Below are 20,635 nucleotides of genomic sequence, written 5' to 3'. Positions count from 1 at the left end.
AAATTCCCTATCTGTGGCAGGAAAAGCTTGTAAAGCTTTAGATTAAATAACTGTGGGCAATTCCTTTAGCAACAATTATTTCAAGCAAACATTTCCTATACCTATTCAGCAATCCCATATTGGCCTGGAGGTATTTTGGCCTACTACTCTTTATGGAATTGCTTTAGTGTATTAGTATTTTGAGCTGTCTTTCAAGAGTTGTTCATTTCAGGTCACGCTACAAATTTTCAATTGGGTTAACATCAAGCTTTGACTCTGCCATTGCAAAATACAAAATTTTTTCCACTTCAGCCATTATCTGTATGTTCAGGATTGCTGCCATGCTGCATGACCCACATTTGTTAAAGTGTCAATTTGTGGACATTCTCCTTGACAATTTGATATAATTCAGACCTCATTATTCCCTCAATCTTCTGGGTTCTGAGGCTGCCACGCACCCCAAACCATAGTTTATGGCTGAGATGAGATCATTTTGTTGGAATACAGTATTTCTTTTTCTTCAAACAGGAGTTCCATCTTCATCTCATCTGTCTTTAGAACATTGTTCCAATCGGCTGCTGGATCTCTAGGTGTAATGTTCTTTTGGAGAACAACGGTTTGCTGTTTGGTATCCTCTCAGGCACACCACTCTTGTTCAGTATTTCCCTTATGGTAGGATTCTATATGCATACAAAGTTGTCCTGATCACACATACTATTGCCTACATAACAAACTATGTTTTTACTTCATCGTAATTTGTACCACTATTCTGTTCCTTCCACATGTTACTCTTGGAACTTTCTGTATGCCTGAAAGGTTTCCTAATTATTCTTCATTTCAGTGCAATTGAACTACATGTGGTATGCATGAAAATGGGTAGGCAAGTTCTGACAAAAATATTTTAATAGAAATGTTTATGCACTTCTTTTCCGTCCCCCAAATAGCTATTATAGCTACATTTTTTTAAAATGATAGTGAGACTGGAGAGCAATAAAAACATGCTACTCTGAAAACAAATAATATACAAAACTTTTACTTGTTATCACAAAAAGATTAATAGTTCAACACTTTCCATAAGCCTTTAAAACAAATAGGCTGAATTAAAAGCAATGTTCATCAACTACTTTATGTTCCTTGTTATCTATTGATATTTACCACTTCCCTATAATTCCAGAAATTAAAGCCCAAATCCTGCTTCTAATATATAGCTTTGAAGTATACATTAAAAAGATATATTGCAAATATACCTTAAAATGTACTGTGATATTCCATGGAAGGGTTGCATTTGAAGCATGAAGATCAAATAGTAAACCAATGGGATAGTGCCTAAAAGGAGAAAAAACAATGATAATTATAAGCTGCACTGCAAGAATTGTAACAGTACAATGTTTTATGGTGCCTGGAGCCCCTGAAAATGACAAGCAAATCAGACCTAGCACACTAATTTTATTTATTAAAAAAATCCCCTCCAGTGTAAAAGGCTGAATGCTTAGACTCCATTTCCTTTTGTAGTCATTGTGTCATCACAATCCCCATCATGCTATGCTCTGATAGTGAAAAAAACTGCTAAAAATGTGCAATCCCATCACAAAAAGATTAATAGTTCAACATTTTCCATAAACCTTTAAAACAAATAGCCTGAATTAAAAGCCATGTTCATCAACTACTTTGTAGTCCAGTACATAATCATTGTGCACAGAATGGAATCCTGATCAAATCACATCCTAGATCCACTATGGACTAAAGATCAAATGCTCACCTATTCAGTATCATGGCTGCTGCCAGTGGCAGCTACCCCAGTGATTCTGGGAAAACCATTCTAACCAGGGCATTAGCCAAATTCATTTTAGCAATAAATGTTGAATTCTCTTCTGGCACAGCTATGAATTGGAAGTTTCTGCTCTGATTTTCAACTGTTTATTATTTGCAAGCTTGGAGCTGTGCTTAATTTTTTCTATGGTTTAAGACAATAATCCAGGATCAGAAACCATGATTTAAATCATCTTTCTCCAATTTGTGTCCCTTCAGCTATTTGATCTATACTATTCTTGACCATCAGCCCTGCTAACTAGTTCTGATAATAGCTGACAAACTCCTGAAGGGATTCAGATTCAGAAAGTGTGCTGTAATTGTGTACTTAAAATTAACCACTTTTCATCCAAATTGGTCATAATGAAAAAAGTATGCTATGTGAAAAATGAAAAGAAGAATTTGCATGCATTTCTCTGACACACCAGAAATTCTATATTTACACATATTTTGACATTCCTGGTTTGATCATTTTAATAAACAAAAGCAGTTTGAACAGAAAGGAAAGGTCATATGCATCCTCTCAACTGAATATAAGCTACGTTCTGTTGTTTAGTTGGCAGTAAAATTCATTTGCTTAAATCAGATAAAGTGACATCACTCTTGCAGAAAACTAGGTATATTAATAAAGTGCTAAATAACCACACCTCCTCTCCATCATTTCCAAAGATGTCAGACCTTCAAACAGACTGACATCATAGGCCTAACCACAGAATTAAGCTGAATGATAAGAGATAAAAAATGACTTGATAGGTACCTCCAGATAAAAATTTAATTAGCAAATTTGACATATGCATGAACACACATCAATATATATTTTAAATATGAATTGAGGCAATAACATTTTCATATTTTTTAGTGGCAATCTTTGGGGAAGTAGCAACACAAGCAAAAGCAGCTACAGATGTACACATACCATCCATCTTCTAAGGTAGTTTAGTCTATGACACATTAATAACCCAGAAACAAAGACTATCCACGTCACACTGAGGGAAGAACTCACTGCTCACTGTACCACCTTGAAAATTCTTTTACATCACTTGTCTTATGTGAGAAAATTGTTTTTGTCAAGATTTGCAGCAGTGACAACTGCACAGCTATCGTAAGTTACTGAGAAATCTCAGGGGTCTGGTGTCAAGAATCTGAAGTTACTTACAGCAGCCATAGTAAAATATGCAAGATCCATAATTGTATACATAAACCACCACCAATGCTACAAGGCTGCATCAGATTTGGATTGGTAAAAATAACCACTTCTTTATTTTACAGCACCATTTCATCAGAGAGAATTCTTTACTTATGTCTCTTTACTTATGTCCTTTCGGTTTTCAGTAAAGCAAAAGTGGAACAAATGTGTGTCCTATTAGGCTTCTATCAACCACTATAAAAAAGAAAAAAACTACTAGATTAGCTAAAATCCTGCAGGTACAGGAAAACTTGTAATGGCTATATAGAAGAAAAGAACCCAGGTTTTTTAAAAAAAGAAAAAATTGACTCCTCTACATATACAGACAAAGTAAAGTAAATCAAAGGCTTCTTCTAAATTAACCTTTAATTCCAAAGAGTCATGCTGTCATTTAGATTTTTCAGAAAGTGGTCAAATGAAAAATTCCAACCCATGTCTAACCTCATGTTCTGAAAGTTTTACTGGTAGCTCTTGTCAAACTTCAAGGCTGATGCTGACAGAACTGAAAGTGATAATAAAATTCTTATAAAAAAAGTATTTAAGTTTCAAGCAAAGATAAAAGCTACAGAAAAACAAAAAACTACAAAGAAAAAAAAGAAAGAAAAAACTAAAAAAGTGTAGAAACCCAAGAGAAAATTATTCCAAATTACAAAAAGAGGTGACTTCCGACTTTTAACAGCAAGGATAAACAACAATTTTCCATAATCAATCCCTTATTCTATATTAAACCAAAATCACATTATTTCTATAAATCATTCCATTGGCACATTATAAAAACCACTAAATACAGTTGCTCTCTCCTCTTATATTAAAAGAAAAAATATATATAAACCTCCTAATCAACTTCCCCAAGATAACATTTAATTATTTCCTTCCTACTACTATTCTATACATTGTCTACTATAATCAAAATCAAACTAAAAAACAAATAAATTGTCTGCCATTGTACTTAATACAACAATTTTAATAATTTTAATCATATTAAACCCAAAACCAGACATTTACTTTTTATTATACCTTAATAATCTTAATCCAAATCATTAAAGATAAATGAAATCAGCCAAACCCTAAAAGTAATCCAGATAAATATTCTTAAACCCCTAACCAGCTTCAAAATAAACCACAGCATTTACATATCCCCACAATGCGCACAGAGCTTTTTTCTTAAAAAAATCAAACAGCCCAACTGCCCTGCTCAAGAACTCCAACTTCTCCTCAGCAGACCTCCCATACGCAATAACCCCTTCTTTTCCATGGCATTCCATCAGAAGATCAATTTCACTTATGGCTTACAACTCAATCTCTCCCTTTAATTTCTCCAACTCGACTATTCAATATTCATCCAGCATTTCAACAGAAGTCCCAATCTCATTCTTAGAAGAGACATTTCTGTCACTGTTAAATTCCTCAGTTTCATCCACGACATCCCCAACCAGATGACACATTTTAGACCTCATATTTTCCATAATGCCTACCATAAAAACTTGGTAGGAATCAGAAAGAATCTGTTTAAAATCTCAGTGGAAGTCAGAGAAAGTCTGTTTAAAATCTTCCATGTCTCAAGCAGTAGATTATGGTGCCCCCTAGGAGCTTAACCAACAAAAGTCGAAGGTATGAAAGAATTCCGGAATGTGTTTACACAAGCAAAAGTGAGATATGCAGACAGTTCCCCAGGGAAAGTAGAAGCAGAAAACTGAAAGTTCAAAACAGCCGATTCAACATGTAGGAAAATACTAATATCTTTAAATTTAGTAATAAAAGGAAGACAATTATTTACTCTCAATCCTCAATATTTGGATGGAAAACAAAGTCCAAAACTTAAAAAGATTTTTTTTTAAAAAATTGATCGAAAAAATAACAATAAGCACCAAGAGAACCAGCTTCTCCTTGCTGTAGAAAGCCTCTCTTGGGGTAAAAGGTAAAGGTTCCCATTTAGTTGTGTCCAACACTAGGGGACAGTGCTCATCTCCGTTTCATGACCAAAGAGCCAGCGTTGTCTGAAGACACTTCCACGGTCATGTGGCCAGCATGACAGTCGCAGAACGCTGTTACCTTCCTGCCAAAGCGGTACCTATTTATATACTCGCATTTGCACACTTTCAAATTGCTAGGTTGGCAAGAGCTGGGGTGAGTGCGGGAGCTCACTCTGTCAAGCAGCGCTCGGGTCTCGAACCGCCAAACTTGCAACCTTCCAGTCGACAAGCCTGGCGTCTTAACCATTGAGCCACAACGCCCCCTTACTCTCTTGGGGTTACATATACTTAAAAAAACAAAAACAAATTAGTGATTTAGAAATGGGGTGGCCAGTCTTAGTGTCCCTTTAAGGCTACAGCACGGCTTGGAAATGGTGACGTCCCAGCCTCCCAGCTAGCTCTTACCAGTTGAGCACGAACGCTGTTTGCAATCTTCTGGCTGCAAGCAGCTGTCCAGAAGACAGATGGGGTGATTCTAGGTGTTTTGCTTTTTACAGAAAAACACTTCTGAGCTTCAGTAAAAACCTGCCGCACTATCAGTTCTGCCTGCTGAGCCTGCAGGCACAGCTGTTCAGTCTGCCCTGTCCCCACCAGAAGTCAAAAGTGATAAATACTTAAACGGAAAAAGTAGGGAGATGGACTCTCTAAAGCTGCAAGATACACTATTAGACACAAGATTTGCAACAGAAATCCTATTACTATTCAAAGACCTTAATTTTGCTCTTGTAAATATCTTAACAAAAGAAATCACATAAGGCTGCAATGTTAGGATGTGCAAATACCTCCTCCAAAAATAAAGATATTTTTGTACTATTATTATAAAGTAATACTATTTTAATATTATAAAACAATGAAACTTTTACTTTAGTAAAAAACTGACAACACACAGTTTCTAAGGTCATATATTTTGCATGTAATTTCATAGTTGTAAAACTGCTACTATTGTGGTAGGCATATTTTTCATGATCTCCCTACTAACTGTGGGGAATTTTGAAAGTTGTGGGATTTCTTAATTAATCTAGCCCTCTTTGTCAAACCTGAGGCAAATAACTTTTTGTAAGGCAGAAAGAATAACAATGATCAGAATAGGAATGCATCATGGAGTTTTAAAAAAGTGAATGGTATCGTTCACCAAAATGGATCTATTATTGCATGAATATGCACATAACAGACTCTGAAGTCAAGAGTGATATGAAAGATTGTTCTTTCCATAACAAAATGGCCGAGATCTAGACAGATCTGCACCTCTGGTCATATCCTCAAAAATATATTGAGTGTTATAAAACCCACAATTCATCCATAAAATTCTTGTTAACAATACAATAACTGAACATTAGCATTAAAATGGAAGGAATATAAAATTACAATAACAAAGCACAAGCTAGAATTCCATTCTAATTTGGGGATCCAATATTAATCATGGAGCATAGACATCATTTATCAACTTCAGCCTAGTAAAATAGTTCATACATTTGACTTGTTTGTGTGATCAAAGGGACCTATTACGCACAGGAAAAGCTGAACATGACATATATGATAAAAGTACTATATGCAGTTATTTAGCACCATCTGCTGGCTATGATAAACTAAAGTCTGGTATCAACACACGCATCCAATAGCTATGCTTTCAACAGTCTGGTTTTTGCTTTTGCTTTTGTGTGTGTGTGTTAAGCTTCACGTACTTAATGCAGCCTTTTCTGAGCCACAGTACAATGTTTTCAAATTCAAGGAAGGTACCTGTACTAGTCTAGAATAGTAAAAAAAAAGTTGGAAGAGTGTTTCAGCTCCTTGAAGACTAAATGATTTATTGTGGCATAAGCCATGATTGCCACAAAAATGTCAGGCTTCAATATGATGTTGCAACACACCATTTTTTCAAATAATATACTATGCTAGTATTGATTACTAGAAATTAATATAAGCAAACTCATACCTGGATTTTAATACAGATGTCCTAAGATGGTAGGACAGCTTTATTAACCAACTAAAAAACACCACAAAAAGAGTAGTTTTCAGTTTCATTACTTTCAAGTAGGAAATATTTCTGAGACACCAGTATTGTGCAACTGAAGAATTGCAAGAAACTTATCAAAAATAGTTAGCAGAACTGTCTTCACAGAAAAAACTCTATGTGTATACAATAGCATAGCCCAAAAAGATGACCCACAAAAGGCTAAAGAGAAAAAAGGGGTAAGTATGTAAGTGGGAATAAGTATGATTATCAAGAGCAGGCTGTCTCCCTACTAGTGTTCCGAAGAGCTGCACTGTGTGGTTGGAGGCTGCCATTCATAACTACGGGTAAAGCCCCAGAACATTGAGATAAGAAAGGTAAATCTCCCTCTTTTCCCCATCGACCCAGATTCTAGGAACTACAAATTTTACAAAGCTGGCATAGCAGCAGTTGTAATATATTCCTGACCTTAAATCCTATGGATTCAACACGTGGAGGATATCTACTCTTTCATAAATAATCTATGCAGCTGTTGGAGAGATATATCAAAGTAGTATTTTAATCACTGAGCTTTGAAGAAAATGATACAATGAAATTATTTTATATAAGAGGTACAATAAACTTCAGGATCAGTCATAGGTTTTTAATCTTAGTTCATAAAGCTTGCATAAAAAAAGAACAGATTTTAAATAATAGCATTCAAAATGGATTTTAAAAAAGACATGGAAGAAAAAAGAAGAGAAAAAAAATTAGAATGAAAATAAAATGAGTGCAGGACAAGGAGGTATGAAGTACTTCCCAACAGCATGAATAGAAGTTGATATAAGGAAAGAAGATGTGGAAGCTGCTTGGAACATGAGAGAAAAAACATATTTTACAGAGTGTCCTGGAAGTGTGTGGAGTTTGACTATTAGGGAATATGAACACGGATACTTAGTGAACTTATGACGTGAAACAGGGAGTGGACAAGTAAAACAATGCGCGTAAGAAACTGGTAACCCCAAAAATGAGTATGAGAGAACCCCAAAAGTGAATGTAAAACATGCACAGAGAAAAAAAGATGGTTGCCAAAATTATAGCCAAGGAGAGCAAGGAACGGTTAAAATTAAAATAGGAAGAGAAGTTGGAAAGTTATTTTGATGAAAATATAAAATTGTATTTAAAGTGTGTGAAAAGCATAGAGCATCTATCAGGGTGATTACAATTAAAAATAAAAAATTATGAAATGAATGCTATAAATGTTAATGTCCAGAGAGAAACAGATGGAAAGGAAATCATAAATGCTGTGAGAATGTTGAAAAATATTAAGACTGCAGATGTAGATGTTATTGTATTGTTCTTATTATATATGATGGAATCAACATTTTAGGATAGCTTGCATTAGTAACTACTTCCCTATTTGCCAAATGTATAATATAGTAATTAAGGTGCATGCAAATGCTTTATGTCAGGAAAAGACCATAGGATCATGATTTCTTTTCCGCCCTACCCCTTCCTTGCTAAAATGCTAATTACTTGGCATGTGCATTAATAAAGTACCATATTTAAGTATGCATAAAGCTATACAATTCCAAGCTCTTTTCAAATCCTATTTGAGATTAGCAAAGATTCTTGCTTAATCACAATCACTACCACTCAATTATGGATATGGTTATGGTTATTTATGCCCTAGAAGTATGGGCAGGCAGTAGCAGAAGAAATACTTATATGCAATTTCTTCCTTAGTCTGTGCCAGTGGTTTACTAACCAGGATATATGTCTAAGATAGCATAATCAAAATTTGAAACAAGCAAACATTCATTTAACCAGAAATCACCATCAGCATAACATTTATGCTCCTTCAAGCAGGTTCCATGTGTTCCAAAAAGAGAAAGGGTGATGCAGATAATCTCATCAATCATTCCTGAATTAAGCAATGGGAGAATTACCTCTGTAGAAGACTATAACAACTTTATTCCTATGCCACAGACAAATGCTAAAACTTTAAATCCCTAAATTATAATTTTATTTAATAGAAAGAAGAACTAACTTATGATCTCTAGATATATGCAATCCTTTAAGACCATGACTGAGAAGAAGAAAATGACAACCGTTTCTTTGGCATATTGACTTTTAAATGGCTGCCGGCAGATCTAACTTTATACAACTTGATATACAGACACACATCAAAAGTTTAACTAACTCACCATTTCAAAGGGGTGCCTTCATTTTCAAACCATATTTCTCCGATGTCCTCTCGTCTCATAACCTTTTGAAAATGTTTTTTCACTTTGTCTGTTACAAGTGTCAGGTAGCTTATCCTGGGTAAAAGCAGCTGAAAAAGGAAGTTTGAAAAAATGGATTTTGCATATTTTGTCTGATTTAAAACAGAATGCAGGGGTTTAATTCAGAATTTGTAATGGAGGCTAAAATATAAACTATAAAAATTAAAATGCACTGCGTGGGATTACCACAGAGTGAAAGAGAAAGACAAAGAGAGAGGAACATTTCCTATTCTACCATTATAAGACGTTGCTAAAACAATAAGGCATTATTGGTGCTTCAGTCCGCAAAGAAATGTAAGACAGAGGAATTACAGTACAAATAAAAATGTTATACTTTACTGGGCAGTGTCTGCATGTAAAGCCCCCCCCTGTTTTTGGCAATGCGCATTTATTTAACAAAACTTCTTCTGATTCTAGCCAATTAAACATTAATTCCAGTGCATGTTATATGATTTTAAATAACATACTGCTGTGTCACACGTATGAGCATCAATTGCATAGTAACAGCCTGAATCTGTTTATGGTTACCTGCAAGTAAGCTACTGTGTTTAAGGGGACTCACATTCAAGCAATTAAGTTAAAAATTGTGGGCAAACATGTTAAAGGACACAATCCACAATGCATAGTTAGACGCATACTAGTTAAAGGTTCAGGCAAACCTTCAGGCCTCATAGAGAAAATATAATTGCGTAAGAAACATACTTTTATGAACAAATGGAATTCTATGCACATGCAGAAGGATGTTACTTGCAATGACCATCAGTTGCAGGACACCAGTGAAAATTGGTTAATTTTCATGTCATTAATGAACTCTTGTAAGTAAAATAGGAAATAAGTCACCCCATATTTTCATACTGCTATTTCAAAAGGAAAGGGAAGGGAAGGGAAGGGAAAAGGAAAAGCTAGGCAAGTAGCACAGAATGAAGAGACAAAGAGAGTCAATAACTTTATCAGGCCAACTCAAAACGTACAAACAGTGTGCACGCATTTTGGTTTCTCAGAACTCTTCATCAAGTAAGATGGTAAATGAATAGTTCTTAGGAAGTCAGAAACTTGAGTTAATCTAAGAAGGTATTACACAGCATGGATTTTTGTTTAATGTAAATATCCCAAGATACTCCTTCAGCCTTTTTTGTTGCCTACTATACTTTACCCTTTCCTGTTTGGCGAAGATTGATTCATAGAGCTTCACAGAAATTGAACATATGGCCTTGTATCAGAAAAGTGGGACAATGTGCCAGATAGAACGGCAGAGTCAGACTGCCCTATAATGAAATCAAATCCTTTACCAAACTTAATGTTAATAATGCTGGCCTGAAATAGGGACCCAACGCTTTATCAACATAAAAGATTTATATAACGAAGGGATGCATTAGCAACCATTTAGTAAAATCAAATATGCAAGATGGTGACTGGATTTGCACATCTTGTTACATTATGGTTTACTGAACCATAAGTTACTGAATATTTCCCTGGGTTGATATATCACACTAAGCCAAAACCAAGCCACATTATGACTTTGTATGATGTGTGAACCCTGCCAAGATGTTCTTCAACTATAGGTCTTTCATGGAGTTAAATACTTACATAGTACGGTTCCGCTTCCCTTTCGGTACTCTCATCTTGATATAACATAAAACAGGTTGGTATTCGTCCAAACCACACATCTCTGAGTACATCTTTGTCATCTGTCATTCTTCCAGGAAGTGCAGAAACACATCTAGGCTAAATTATTCCTTTAAAAAAACCACTACAAACAAAAAAACAAGGACTTGGCTTTTAAACCCACATGATTATCTGAATCATATTACCCCTTTAGTATGTTTACATAACACATAAATAAGGAATTTCTGCTGTTTTGAATCGTCAGATTACAGTTATCTGAAAAAGTGTTAAATGTTAAGTGTTAAATGTCTTCACATTAAATAGCTTCCTAATGTGCTAAGATATTCATTATGAAGAGATAACCCAGGCTCTGGATTTCTTTAGTTAAAAACAACAGGTGTAAGTGACCCTATCCAGATGTAGTCCAAGTGCTGCAGTGATGAGATTTCAGTCTTTCTTCTAAGCCATTTTCCTGTTTCAGCAAATGATAGCTTTGAGGACAAAAAGCAGTTTTAGTAAGGCGGCACAGAGGGAAGAGAGGGAAGGAACAATTGCACAGGAAAAGTATGTATATAAAAATCAGGACAGATTTGAAAATTCTTTTAAAGCCAAAGAGGTATATTTGTTCTAAATGATGAGTGGCTTGCCAAGTCCATTCTAAATTCTCAGTATACCACCAAATGACTTCATGCTTTTATCTTAGCTCAAACCTGTAACTGACCAGTATGAGGGCTTTATTTACAAATTTTTAAAAAAATGTTCAGGCCTTTGGGATCAGATTAATGATCCATCTAAATCAGTAACTTATTTCCAACTGGTACAGAGCCAAGTTACAAGCAAGAGACGTGCTATTTTACTCATCCCTTAGCAACTGGCTAAGACTCATTAGCACATCGAAGCCCAGTTAATTACTTTAAAGTTGTCTATGTTTATAATCATTACAACATTTTATGTCAGGGAATTCCATAAATTAATCATTACGTGAAATAAGTACTGTTGTCTGCTCTATCAGCTGCTTATTAAGTGATTTTGATTTATAGTTAGAGACAAGGAAAAAATCTTTTTCTATTGCTTCCTTCTGTTCATTATTTTATTTATTACATTTGTATAGCCACCCATCTTAAAACAACTCTGGACTGCTTACAACCAATAAAACAATATAAAACCAACCACAATAAAACTGAAAACAGAAAAAGCTGGGGCCACAACCACACTTCCTTGATGCACCCACACTTCATCCCACCCTGACCTCACCCTATCCCAACACCTTGGGGAAGAACCAAGTTTTAAATGTTGCCCAGGATAGAAGGGAGGGCCTGTCAGATCTCAGTGGGGTGAGTGTTCCAGACAGCAAGGGCTACAACAGAAAAGGCACACTTCCGAGGACCCAAAGATAGTAATGTTTATGGGAAGAGACCTGGAGAATGCCCACCCTTTCGGCTCTGATGGAACAGACATGTGTCCTCAGGGAAAGTTGGTCCTGCAGATAACCTGGTCCCATGCCATGTAGGGCTTTACAAGTAATAACCAGCACCTTGAATTGCACCCAGAAGAAAACTGGGAGCCAGTGCAGCTCACACAAGAGGCGTGTAATATGGGCAAACCTAAGGATTCCCAACACTGTGCCCACTGCTGCATTCTGGGCCAGTTGTAACTTCTGAATGGTCTTCAATGGCAGCTCCATGTAGAGCGCAATGCAGTGATCCAAATGGGAAGTGAAGGAATGACCACGAGAAAGGCCTCCTGGTCCAGGAAAGGGAGCAACTAGCACGCAAGTGAATCTCTGCAAAGGATTCCCTAGCTTCAGCTGCCATCTGCTCATTGAGCAGTAGCCAGGAGACAAGGAAGACCTCCAAATTGCACATCACCTCCATCTGAGGAAGTGCAACCCCATCCAAAGTCAAGGATGACATAACCCCAGACCCTGGGGGGACAAAACCCCAAAGCCACCCCTTTCTTGCTAGGGTTGAGTTGAAGTTGGTCATTTTATTTCTAAGTTCCACTTTCTTAAGAGTTTCCAAAACTGGTGCCCCACCCCCCGCACAAACAGAGTAGATAGAATTATTTTTACTTAAGTATTTACTGTGATCCAAACATCTCTAGCTACCACAAACTATAGTAATCAGTTTGCACAATGAAAGAGAGACATGATAGGGCATTGTATTAGACAGCGCAAACTGACTTTTAGTTGTTCAGGTACTCAGTACTCAAATTAGAGTTTGGAAATTGCAGGGAAACAAATTTCAGCTAATCATTTAATCACAACTATTGTAGTTGCATATTCCTGAATCCCACTCCCAGTTTAACCTGCCTATCCATTCATGATCACCTTTGAAAAGTCACTTCTAGATGGTGTACTATTGTAGGAAAGATGAGTGGCAACCAGCGAAAGAAATTTTTTTGTAGGGTATTTTTCTTGGAATTCCACTCCAAGCACACCTGCCACCTACACTGTTGTTCTTTTCATGTGGGCGGAACTCTCTTCTATTCTGCCAAGCTTCATGACATATTGGTTTAATTATTGCTTTTACTATTACTAGATTGTGTATTTTATTGTTATGTAAGCCATACCCAGAAAATTGGTTAGAAGGCGATATATATTAACTGAATCAATTTCACGTAATTTCTCAGGTGTTCTCCCTCTGCAAAAATAGCTCAGATATGACTTACAATACTTCTGGCACTGAAGATAAATAAAAATTCATTTATAGCTCCTTTGCAATTTTCTTAGGATTCTTCTATGTTATTAAACATTTATTTAGTTAAGATTTTTTTTTTACTCTGTTAATCGTGTCCAATTCTCAGAGACTGCCTGGACAAGTCCCTGCAGTTTTCTTGGCAAGATTTTGGAAATGGTTTGCCATTACCTGCTTCCTAGGGCTAAGAGAAAGCAGCTGGCTTCGTGCCCAAGGTGGGACTAGAACTCAAAGTCTCCTGGTTTCTAGCCTGTTGCATTAACCACTAGACCAAACTGGCTCTCTAACAAGATTTATGCCACATAAATCAGAGGACCAGTTTACACTCCTTGTTCCAATAAAGAGGTTAAAACAGAATAAATTCAGCTTACCAAAATAAATGTAACAACAATCTGAGGATGCCTAAGTTATCTAAAACTATATTGTCTGGGTGTTTTCTGTTTCTGATGTATTTAAATATACATTCGTTCTTATGCTGATAATCTATTTAGTAATCTTGTTTGCCTTTTGAAACTATATTTAATTTAAATTCCGTGTTTGTTTGTTTTCATGATCTGGCCAACATTTTCCCTTTGAACTCTATCATTTATGACTTCAAATATATTGCGATCACTTTGACTTAATAATGGGTAGCTTCCAATGACATTCATGGAGAAAATCTATGTGGTTGCTAGGAGTCGAAAACTACTCGATGGCAAATAATAATAATAATAATAATACAATGGCATGCTAGCAGAGCTCCACTAGCACAAGCAGGATTTGTTCTTCTTGTCTTGCCTTCAATTCTGTTCCAAATCATTTCTCAATTTTCTGAAGCAGATTTGGGATATGCAGGAGGGTGAATCCTTTTTTCCAGCTGTGCCTTCCCAGCTGGTGAGCAGCCTCCTCAAAAGTTGTTTAGGCACTAGTTTAGGGAACATGCTTATTAAAAAAAAATTAATAGCAATTTCAGAAGAGAAAATAGATTTAACTAGAGAAACAAATGGCTTTTTAAAAAAATTTAATGTACTTGAACTCTGGTGAAGATCAACAAACAAAAAATGGCAACATAAAGCTGTTATTGGAAACTCAACTTACTAAAAGCAATACTGTATGTTTGGAGGTGTTATCTGTAACATTTGACAGTGATGTTCCTAATTATTGAGACACTAAATCATCAGTCATATTCAGAACGATAATTAAAAACTACACTTTGGAGGTACTGATCAATGTCTTACAGAATCCTTTAGATATATAGTACTGTTTAACAGAACAGCCAGCTACACTGGAAAGTAGAGCTACAGTAGATGACTTTTGGGAAGTCGGGCTGAAACACAGCCTCTAGGCCTTTCAGAGGCAGCTACAAGCCATCCAGTGGCAGTGCAATTCTGGAAACAGAAGGACAAAAAAGTTTCAGCCCTTTTCCTTGTTTTGGGGGGAGGTTAACAGGGGAACTGGGCGCAGAAAGCATCTGAGAAGAAAACAGTTCCCATCCCCAACCTCAATTCCCCAAACTGTGCTGAAGTTCACCAAATATGCCTCCAAATTTCAGTAGCGTGGTACACCAACTGATATGGGGACATTAAGCAAGCCACTTGTTTGGCCTCAATTCCCCTTCCCCAACATCTGCATTAGCTTTCCCCAACTCAATCATTTTCCAGCTGACAAAATGTGGACTTGCACTTCTGAGTTTACTGCCTACAGGAAATTGTGGTGAATTCTGGGAACTTAAGTCCAAATATCTGGAGGGTGGCGGGTAAGGAAGGCTGATTTGCATTACGGTAGACAATCATACTTACCGACTTAGAATCGGGGGTAGGCAATCTGGCATTGCCCAATAGTTTGGATTTCATAAACTGGATTGCAACAAATAGCCACGCTAGCTGGGGCTTACAGGATTTGAAGTTAGCACCGGTTAATTCACCAGATGCCCGCTGAACACGGGGAAGCGCCATGCAAAGGTTAAGCACTATTCAACGTTCCCTCTTGAAACGCCGAGCCCTTCCCTCTTTTGAAATCCATTCCAGTTTTTCCCAAATCGGGGGTGGGGGGGGGGTAACGGCCCTCCTCCGACATACACTGCCACGAGCATAATACCGGGACAGCGAGTGCGTATTCGGGGCGGAAACAATGCCTCTTTCAGTACGATTAAAGCACACCCTCGCAGCGCCACAAGGAAAGCCCTGCGGCGAGGCTCTTCCACGAGAAGCAGAGGGGCGCGAGCAAAGGGGGACCAGAACTCTCAGCCTCGCGGCGGAGGGGAGAGGAGAAGAGCGAACGCTCCTCCGCGCGCCGCACTCCCGCCGCATCACCCCTCCTGCCATTCGGACGCCCCGAGGCCAAGAGAGGGAAGGCAGCGCAACCGTTACCTGCCAGATCGCTTCCGTCTCCAGTCGCACCCCCCGCCCTTCCGCTCGCCACAATCTCACCCGCGCCCCTCCATAGTGCGCAAACTCCACTCAACCTCGCCCCGCCCATCAAGGCGGCCTTCTTTTTAAAGGCGCCAGCTCTTGGGGTCACATGACTCAGCTGGAGTCTTCCACACCTGGAGGGAAGCTCAGCGGTGCAATTGTTTTGGTCTCTTTCGCAACCCGGAAGTGCTGGATAATCACAGAGACCAAAGAAAAGGACATCCCGGCGAGCTGAGTTCGGCTTTGCTGATGCTTCCCTTTAGGGGGCGGTATACATTCCAGTTTCATTTACGGGTGGCCTGGCAGGTGATCTAAGTGGGGAAGCTACAGCGGGCAAGAGTCAATATACTAAGCTTCCCAGCATTCCTTGCCGGGGCTGCTGGAAGTTGAGGTTCAGAAATTTTGCAGATGGGTTAGAGCAGCCTTTCTCACCCTTGGTAACTTTAAGATGTGTGGACTTCAATTCCCAGAATTCCCCTGGCTGGCTGGGGGCTGCTGGGAATTGAAGTCCACACATCTTAAATCAGCCAAAGTTGAGAAACACTGGTGTAGAGGTTTGAATTGCTGCCTCTTCTGTAGAACCAGAAAAAGTAAAGAGCTGATTTGGCTAGAGTGAACTTAAAAACCCCCTGTTAAGGTATGAGTTTTATCAGACCAATCAAGCACTCACTATATATATGATCAGAGAAAATAATAAAACAATGTATTGGAAAGGTGGATTTCGTGTGGATGAGGTTGTTTTATAAGTTTATTTATTCAAATGAATTCTTGGCTCTAGGAGGCTTACACTGTCTAAAATTCAGTAACAATTAAAAACCAGGCCCACAGACTTTCTAAACTGGAAAGCCTGGGGGAAAAGGGTTTAAGACCCTTCTTAAATGGCAATAACCTCTACCAGCTTAATATGTTATATGAACCCAGCCTTGGTGATTTGTAAATCATACTTCATGGCTTAGTGCCAGAACCTAGCAAATGTAGTTTATTCATTCAGCCATGATTAAATAAACTGTGGTTTAGCTTGCTGTGTATGAACTCAGATTAAAAGTTCTTTTGGTATTATTGAAATACAAAACAGCCACAGGTAAAAGAAAAGTACAGAGAGCCAGTTTAATGTACCGTAGATATAAAAAGACTATTTGGGCGAGCCCCAGCTTCCATCAGTTTTGAAGCAACCAGATAGTTTTACCTATGTGCAATTCCAGTGGAAATATATTTGCATTGCTTTGAACATACCATATATTAATATGCATTCAGGGTGAGGTCCTGTGAGAATGACAGGCTTGGGTGAAACTAAACATATCCAAAAACTAGACAAACTGGTTTCCAATGCAATAAATAAGGCAGATCTCATACAATAGCAGACAAGTTGAGTAATTAATAAATGTAATATAAAGTATCAATCTCAGATATGCAGATGATACCACTTTGATGGCTGAAAGCGAAGAGGAACTGAGGAGCCTTATGATGAAGGTGAAAGAAGAAAGTGCAAAAGCTGGCTTGCAGCTAAACCTCAAAAAAACCAAGATTATGGCAACCAGCTTGATTGATAACTGGCAAATAGAGGGAGAAAACGTAGAAGCAGTGAAAGACTTTGTATTTCTAGGTGCGAAGATTAGTGCAGATGCTGACTGCAGTCAGGAAATCAGAAGACGCTTAATCCTTGGGAGAAGAGCAATGACAAATCTCGATAAAATAGTTAAGAGCAGAGACATCACACTGACAACAAAGGTCCGCATAGTTAAAGCAATGGTATTCCCAGTAGTAACATATGGCTGCAAGAGCTGGACCGTAAGGAAGGCTGAGAGAAGGAAGATCGATGCTTTGGAACTGTGGTGTTGGAGGAAAATTCTGAGAGTGCCTTGGACTGCAAGAAGATCAAACCAGTCCATCCTCTAGGAAATAAAGCCAGACTGTTCACTTGAGGGAATGATATTAAAGGCAAAACTGAAGTATTTTGGCCACATAATGAGAAGACAGGACACCTTGGAGAAGATGCTGATGCTAGGGAGAGTGGAGGGCAAGAGGAAGAGGGGCCGACCAAGGGCAAGATGGATGGATGATATTCTAGAGGTGATGGACTCATCCCTGGGGGAGCTGGGGGTGTTGACGACCAACAGGAAGCTCTGGCGTGGGCTGGTCCATGAAGTCACGAAGAGTCGGAAGCGACTGAATGAATAAACAACAATATAAAGTATAGTACCTTATGCGGTGGCGCTGCGGGTTAAACTGCTGAGCTGCCGATCGGAAGGTCGGCGGTTCAAAACCGCGCGGCGGGGTGAGCTCCCATTGCTAGTCCCAGCTCCTGCTCACCTAGCAGTTCGAAAACATGCAAATGTGAGTAGATCAATAGGTACCGCTTTGGCGGGAAGGTAACGGCGTTCCGTGTCGTCATGCTGGCCACATGACCCGGAAGTGTCTACGGACAACGCCGGCTCTAAGGCTTAGAAATGGAGATGAGCACCACCCCCTAGAGTCGGACACGACTGGACTTTACGTCAAGGGAAACCTTTACCTTTACCTACCTTATGCCAGAGGATAAACCTTCAGATGACAAATCAGGCAGAATCCCAAATGGGAAGTCAAACATTCATCTTTAAAAATCCCTTTATTAAATATATCTATGATCTTGCAATTGAGGTTCCACATGTATTCTTTGCACATTCCAGGAAATAGGTCCATACATTTGTGTGATCACAATGCAAACCCTATGACTTGCATCTGATGTCAGGATGCAAGTACAAAAACGAGGTTACCATTTTGATGTCACAATGTATGTTTTGTTATTTCATGTCATTGTGGTTAGCAGGGGAAAAACAGTTTTATTGAATTTTGCACCTTGCAACCCCTCCCTCCTCCCTAAAGCATCCTTAAAGGATCAAGTAGCCCTTACAAAAAGTGCACTAGGAGCTGTTATGGGATGTATTGCTTAAAGTTGGTCTTAGAACTTAAAACAGAATAAAAGTTTCTTGTCACAACTATAAGATATCTATTGGCATTTGCTGCTCACTGCAATGACAAGAAAATGACACCAAACACAAGTAGCTGCATCATAATGTCAAAATGAATCTCTTGTTACTCCTCCCTCCTTGTACATGAATGCCTATGATCGTATCCCACAATCACAGAAAAGAGAGCAGACTGGCTTTCTTAGGATTGATACTATTATTTTAGGATATCAGTATTTTAGGATTCATACCATTGCCTCAACTAAGGAAAGTTTTTGATTTAAGTGAACAATAGGCTTTCAAAAAATACTGGTTTTTTAAAAGTATTTTATTCCTCAGGATCAGACAGTTAACAGTAATTCCAAAATGCAAAGTAAAATCTTATGTTAAAATACCACACTATTTAAATGGAGACCCAAAAAAAGCATTTTTCTGTAAAAAAAATAATGTGATAATGGTCAGCAACTACAAACTCTTTAAGAGAGACAAGTCATGGCTGCTTCTATAAAATGAATTATAGCACACAGCTATTTTTCTGTCATTCTGTGACACGAAACTGAGACTCATCATCAAAGGAGGTCGTTGGTCAGAGCTCATCCTTTACTAAAAGCCATGTATTTGTTTGTTTTAAAAAGGGACTGTAGCTTGCTGGAAGCAAAATGACTATCTCAAGTATAGTCCTTCTTTGCAAAAATGCTTCTGTGCCCTCTCACCCTCTCCCCACAAAATAATCTAGAGGTAGTCATACAAAATAAAAATAATGCAGCCTGGTGTTTTTTTGAAACTGACTGCCCACCCAGTAAAAAGGAAAAGATAAACTGACTTGGTAAACAACATCCTAGACAATTAGAGGGAATGGTGGGAAACAACCTCATTATTCTGTCTCCTAGTACACGGATGGTTGATTACTGGCCATGCCATTGTAGCAGTTATTTTGTCAGAACATGTGTTCTCAAAATTCCAGATGCAGTGTGTGAACCCAGCTACTGGTCAGTACAGCTTGAAAAAAGATAACCACAATCACTTTTACTATAATTGATAAGGACAACTAGAAAAATACATGGGTATTATGTCTATTATAAAGCCCAGCCATTACCTAGAACACTGGAAGGTGAACACAGCTGTGCTTCTGATTAAATGAGTGGTAATATTTATTTATTCTTTAAATGTATCTACAGTACCACCCACATCCTGCAACTGCCTATATATTCCCCATTCCACAACTTAAGAATTAAATACATTTTTTAAAATAAGGAAAAGTTATAGGCCATAGTGTGGTTTTCCTGTGGCTGAGCAAGAAATGTTAATTGAACTATTTGGTGTTTTAAACCAGTCAGTAGTTTAGCATTGTATGTTAACTCAGCCAATATGGCTTAGCCAATAAACCATTATTAAAACATCATGGCATAGTGAGATGTAGGAATCCAGCCACAGAGTGAAGATCTTTTCTGGCTTTTTGTTTTACAGTTATTTCAAGAATTGGATTGCAATTGCAATTCCATTATCAAAATAATTCATACAATGTGCAAGTAAGTTCTAAACAGTAATTAATTTGATTACTCTGGGTAAAATTGACTTGTATTTGTTGCACTTTTGTAGAAAAGGAAATGGCTGAATTAAGTGAGAGAATAACAATTTTAAAAAAATAGATATCACTTCCATATTGTAACTTTATTCGTACAAAATTTTGAATAAATACAATAGTTGGTACATGAGTATCATATGCTCTTGCACACATATCTTGACACCACTAGGTGTCATAGTGTTTCTATCACTTCTGTACTGTAGCTTTTCTCATATAAGAAGAAGTACTACAAATTCTAAAATATTTTAAAGA

General features: G+C 37.8%; 1 protein-coding gene across 1 annotated transcript in view; it reads right to left on the bottom strand.

Moving 5' to 3' along the window:
* Nucleotides 1-15,954, bottom strand: part of ATG5 (autophagy related 5) — a 48,412-nt gene extending 32,458 nt beyond the window's left edge. Inside the window, exons 1-4 of the mRNA XM_063311591.1 lie at nt 15,812-15,954; nt 10,750-10,912; nt 9,085-9,212; nt 1,227-1,305 (exon numbers count right to left, since the gene is read on the bottom strand). Coding sequence (XP_063167661.1) covers nt 1,227-1,305; nt 9,085-9,212; nt 10,750-10,857 — 315 coding nt within the window. The 5' untranslated portion in view covers nt 10,858-10,912; nt 15,812-15,954. The remainder of the gene's footprint in view (nt 1-1,226; nt 1,306-9,084; nt 9,213-10,749; nt 10,913-15,811) is intronic.
* Between the last annotated feature and the right edge of the window lie 4,681 nt (nt 15,955-20,635).

Source organism: Candoia aspera, chromosome 1 (assembly GCF_035149785.1).
Source record: "Candoia aspera isolate rCanAsp1 chromosome 1, rCanAsp1.hap2, whole genome shotgun sequence".
Taxonomy (NCBI): domain Eukaryota; kingdom Metazoa; phylum Chordata; class Lepidosauria; order Squamata; family Boidae; genus Candoia; species Candoia aspera.
This window is presented reverse-complemented; position numbering and strand designations above follow the sequence as displayed.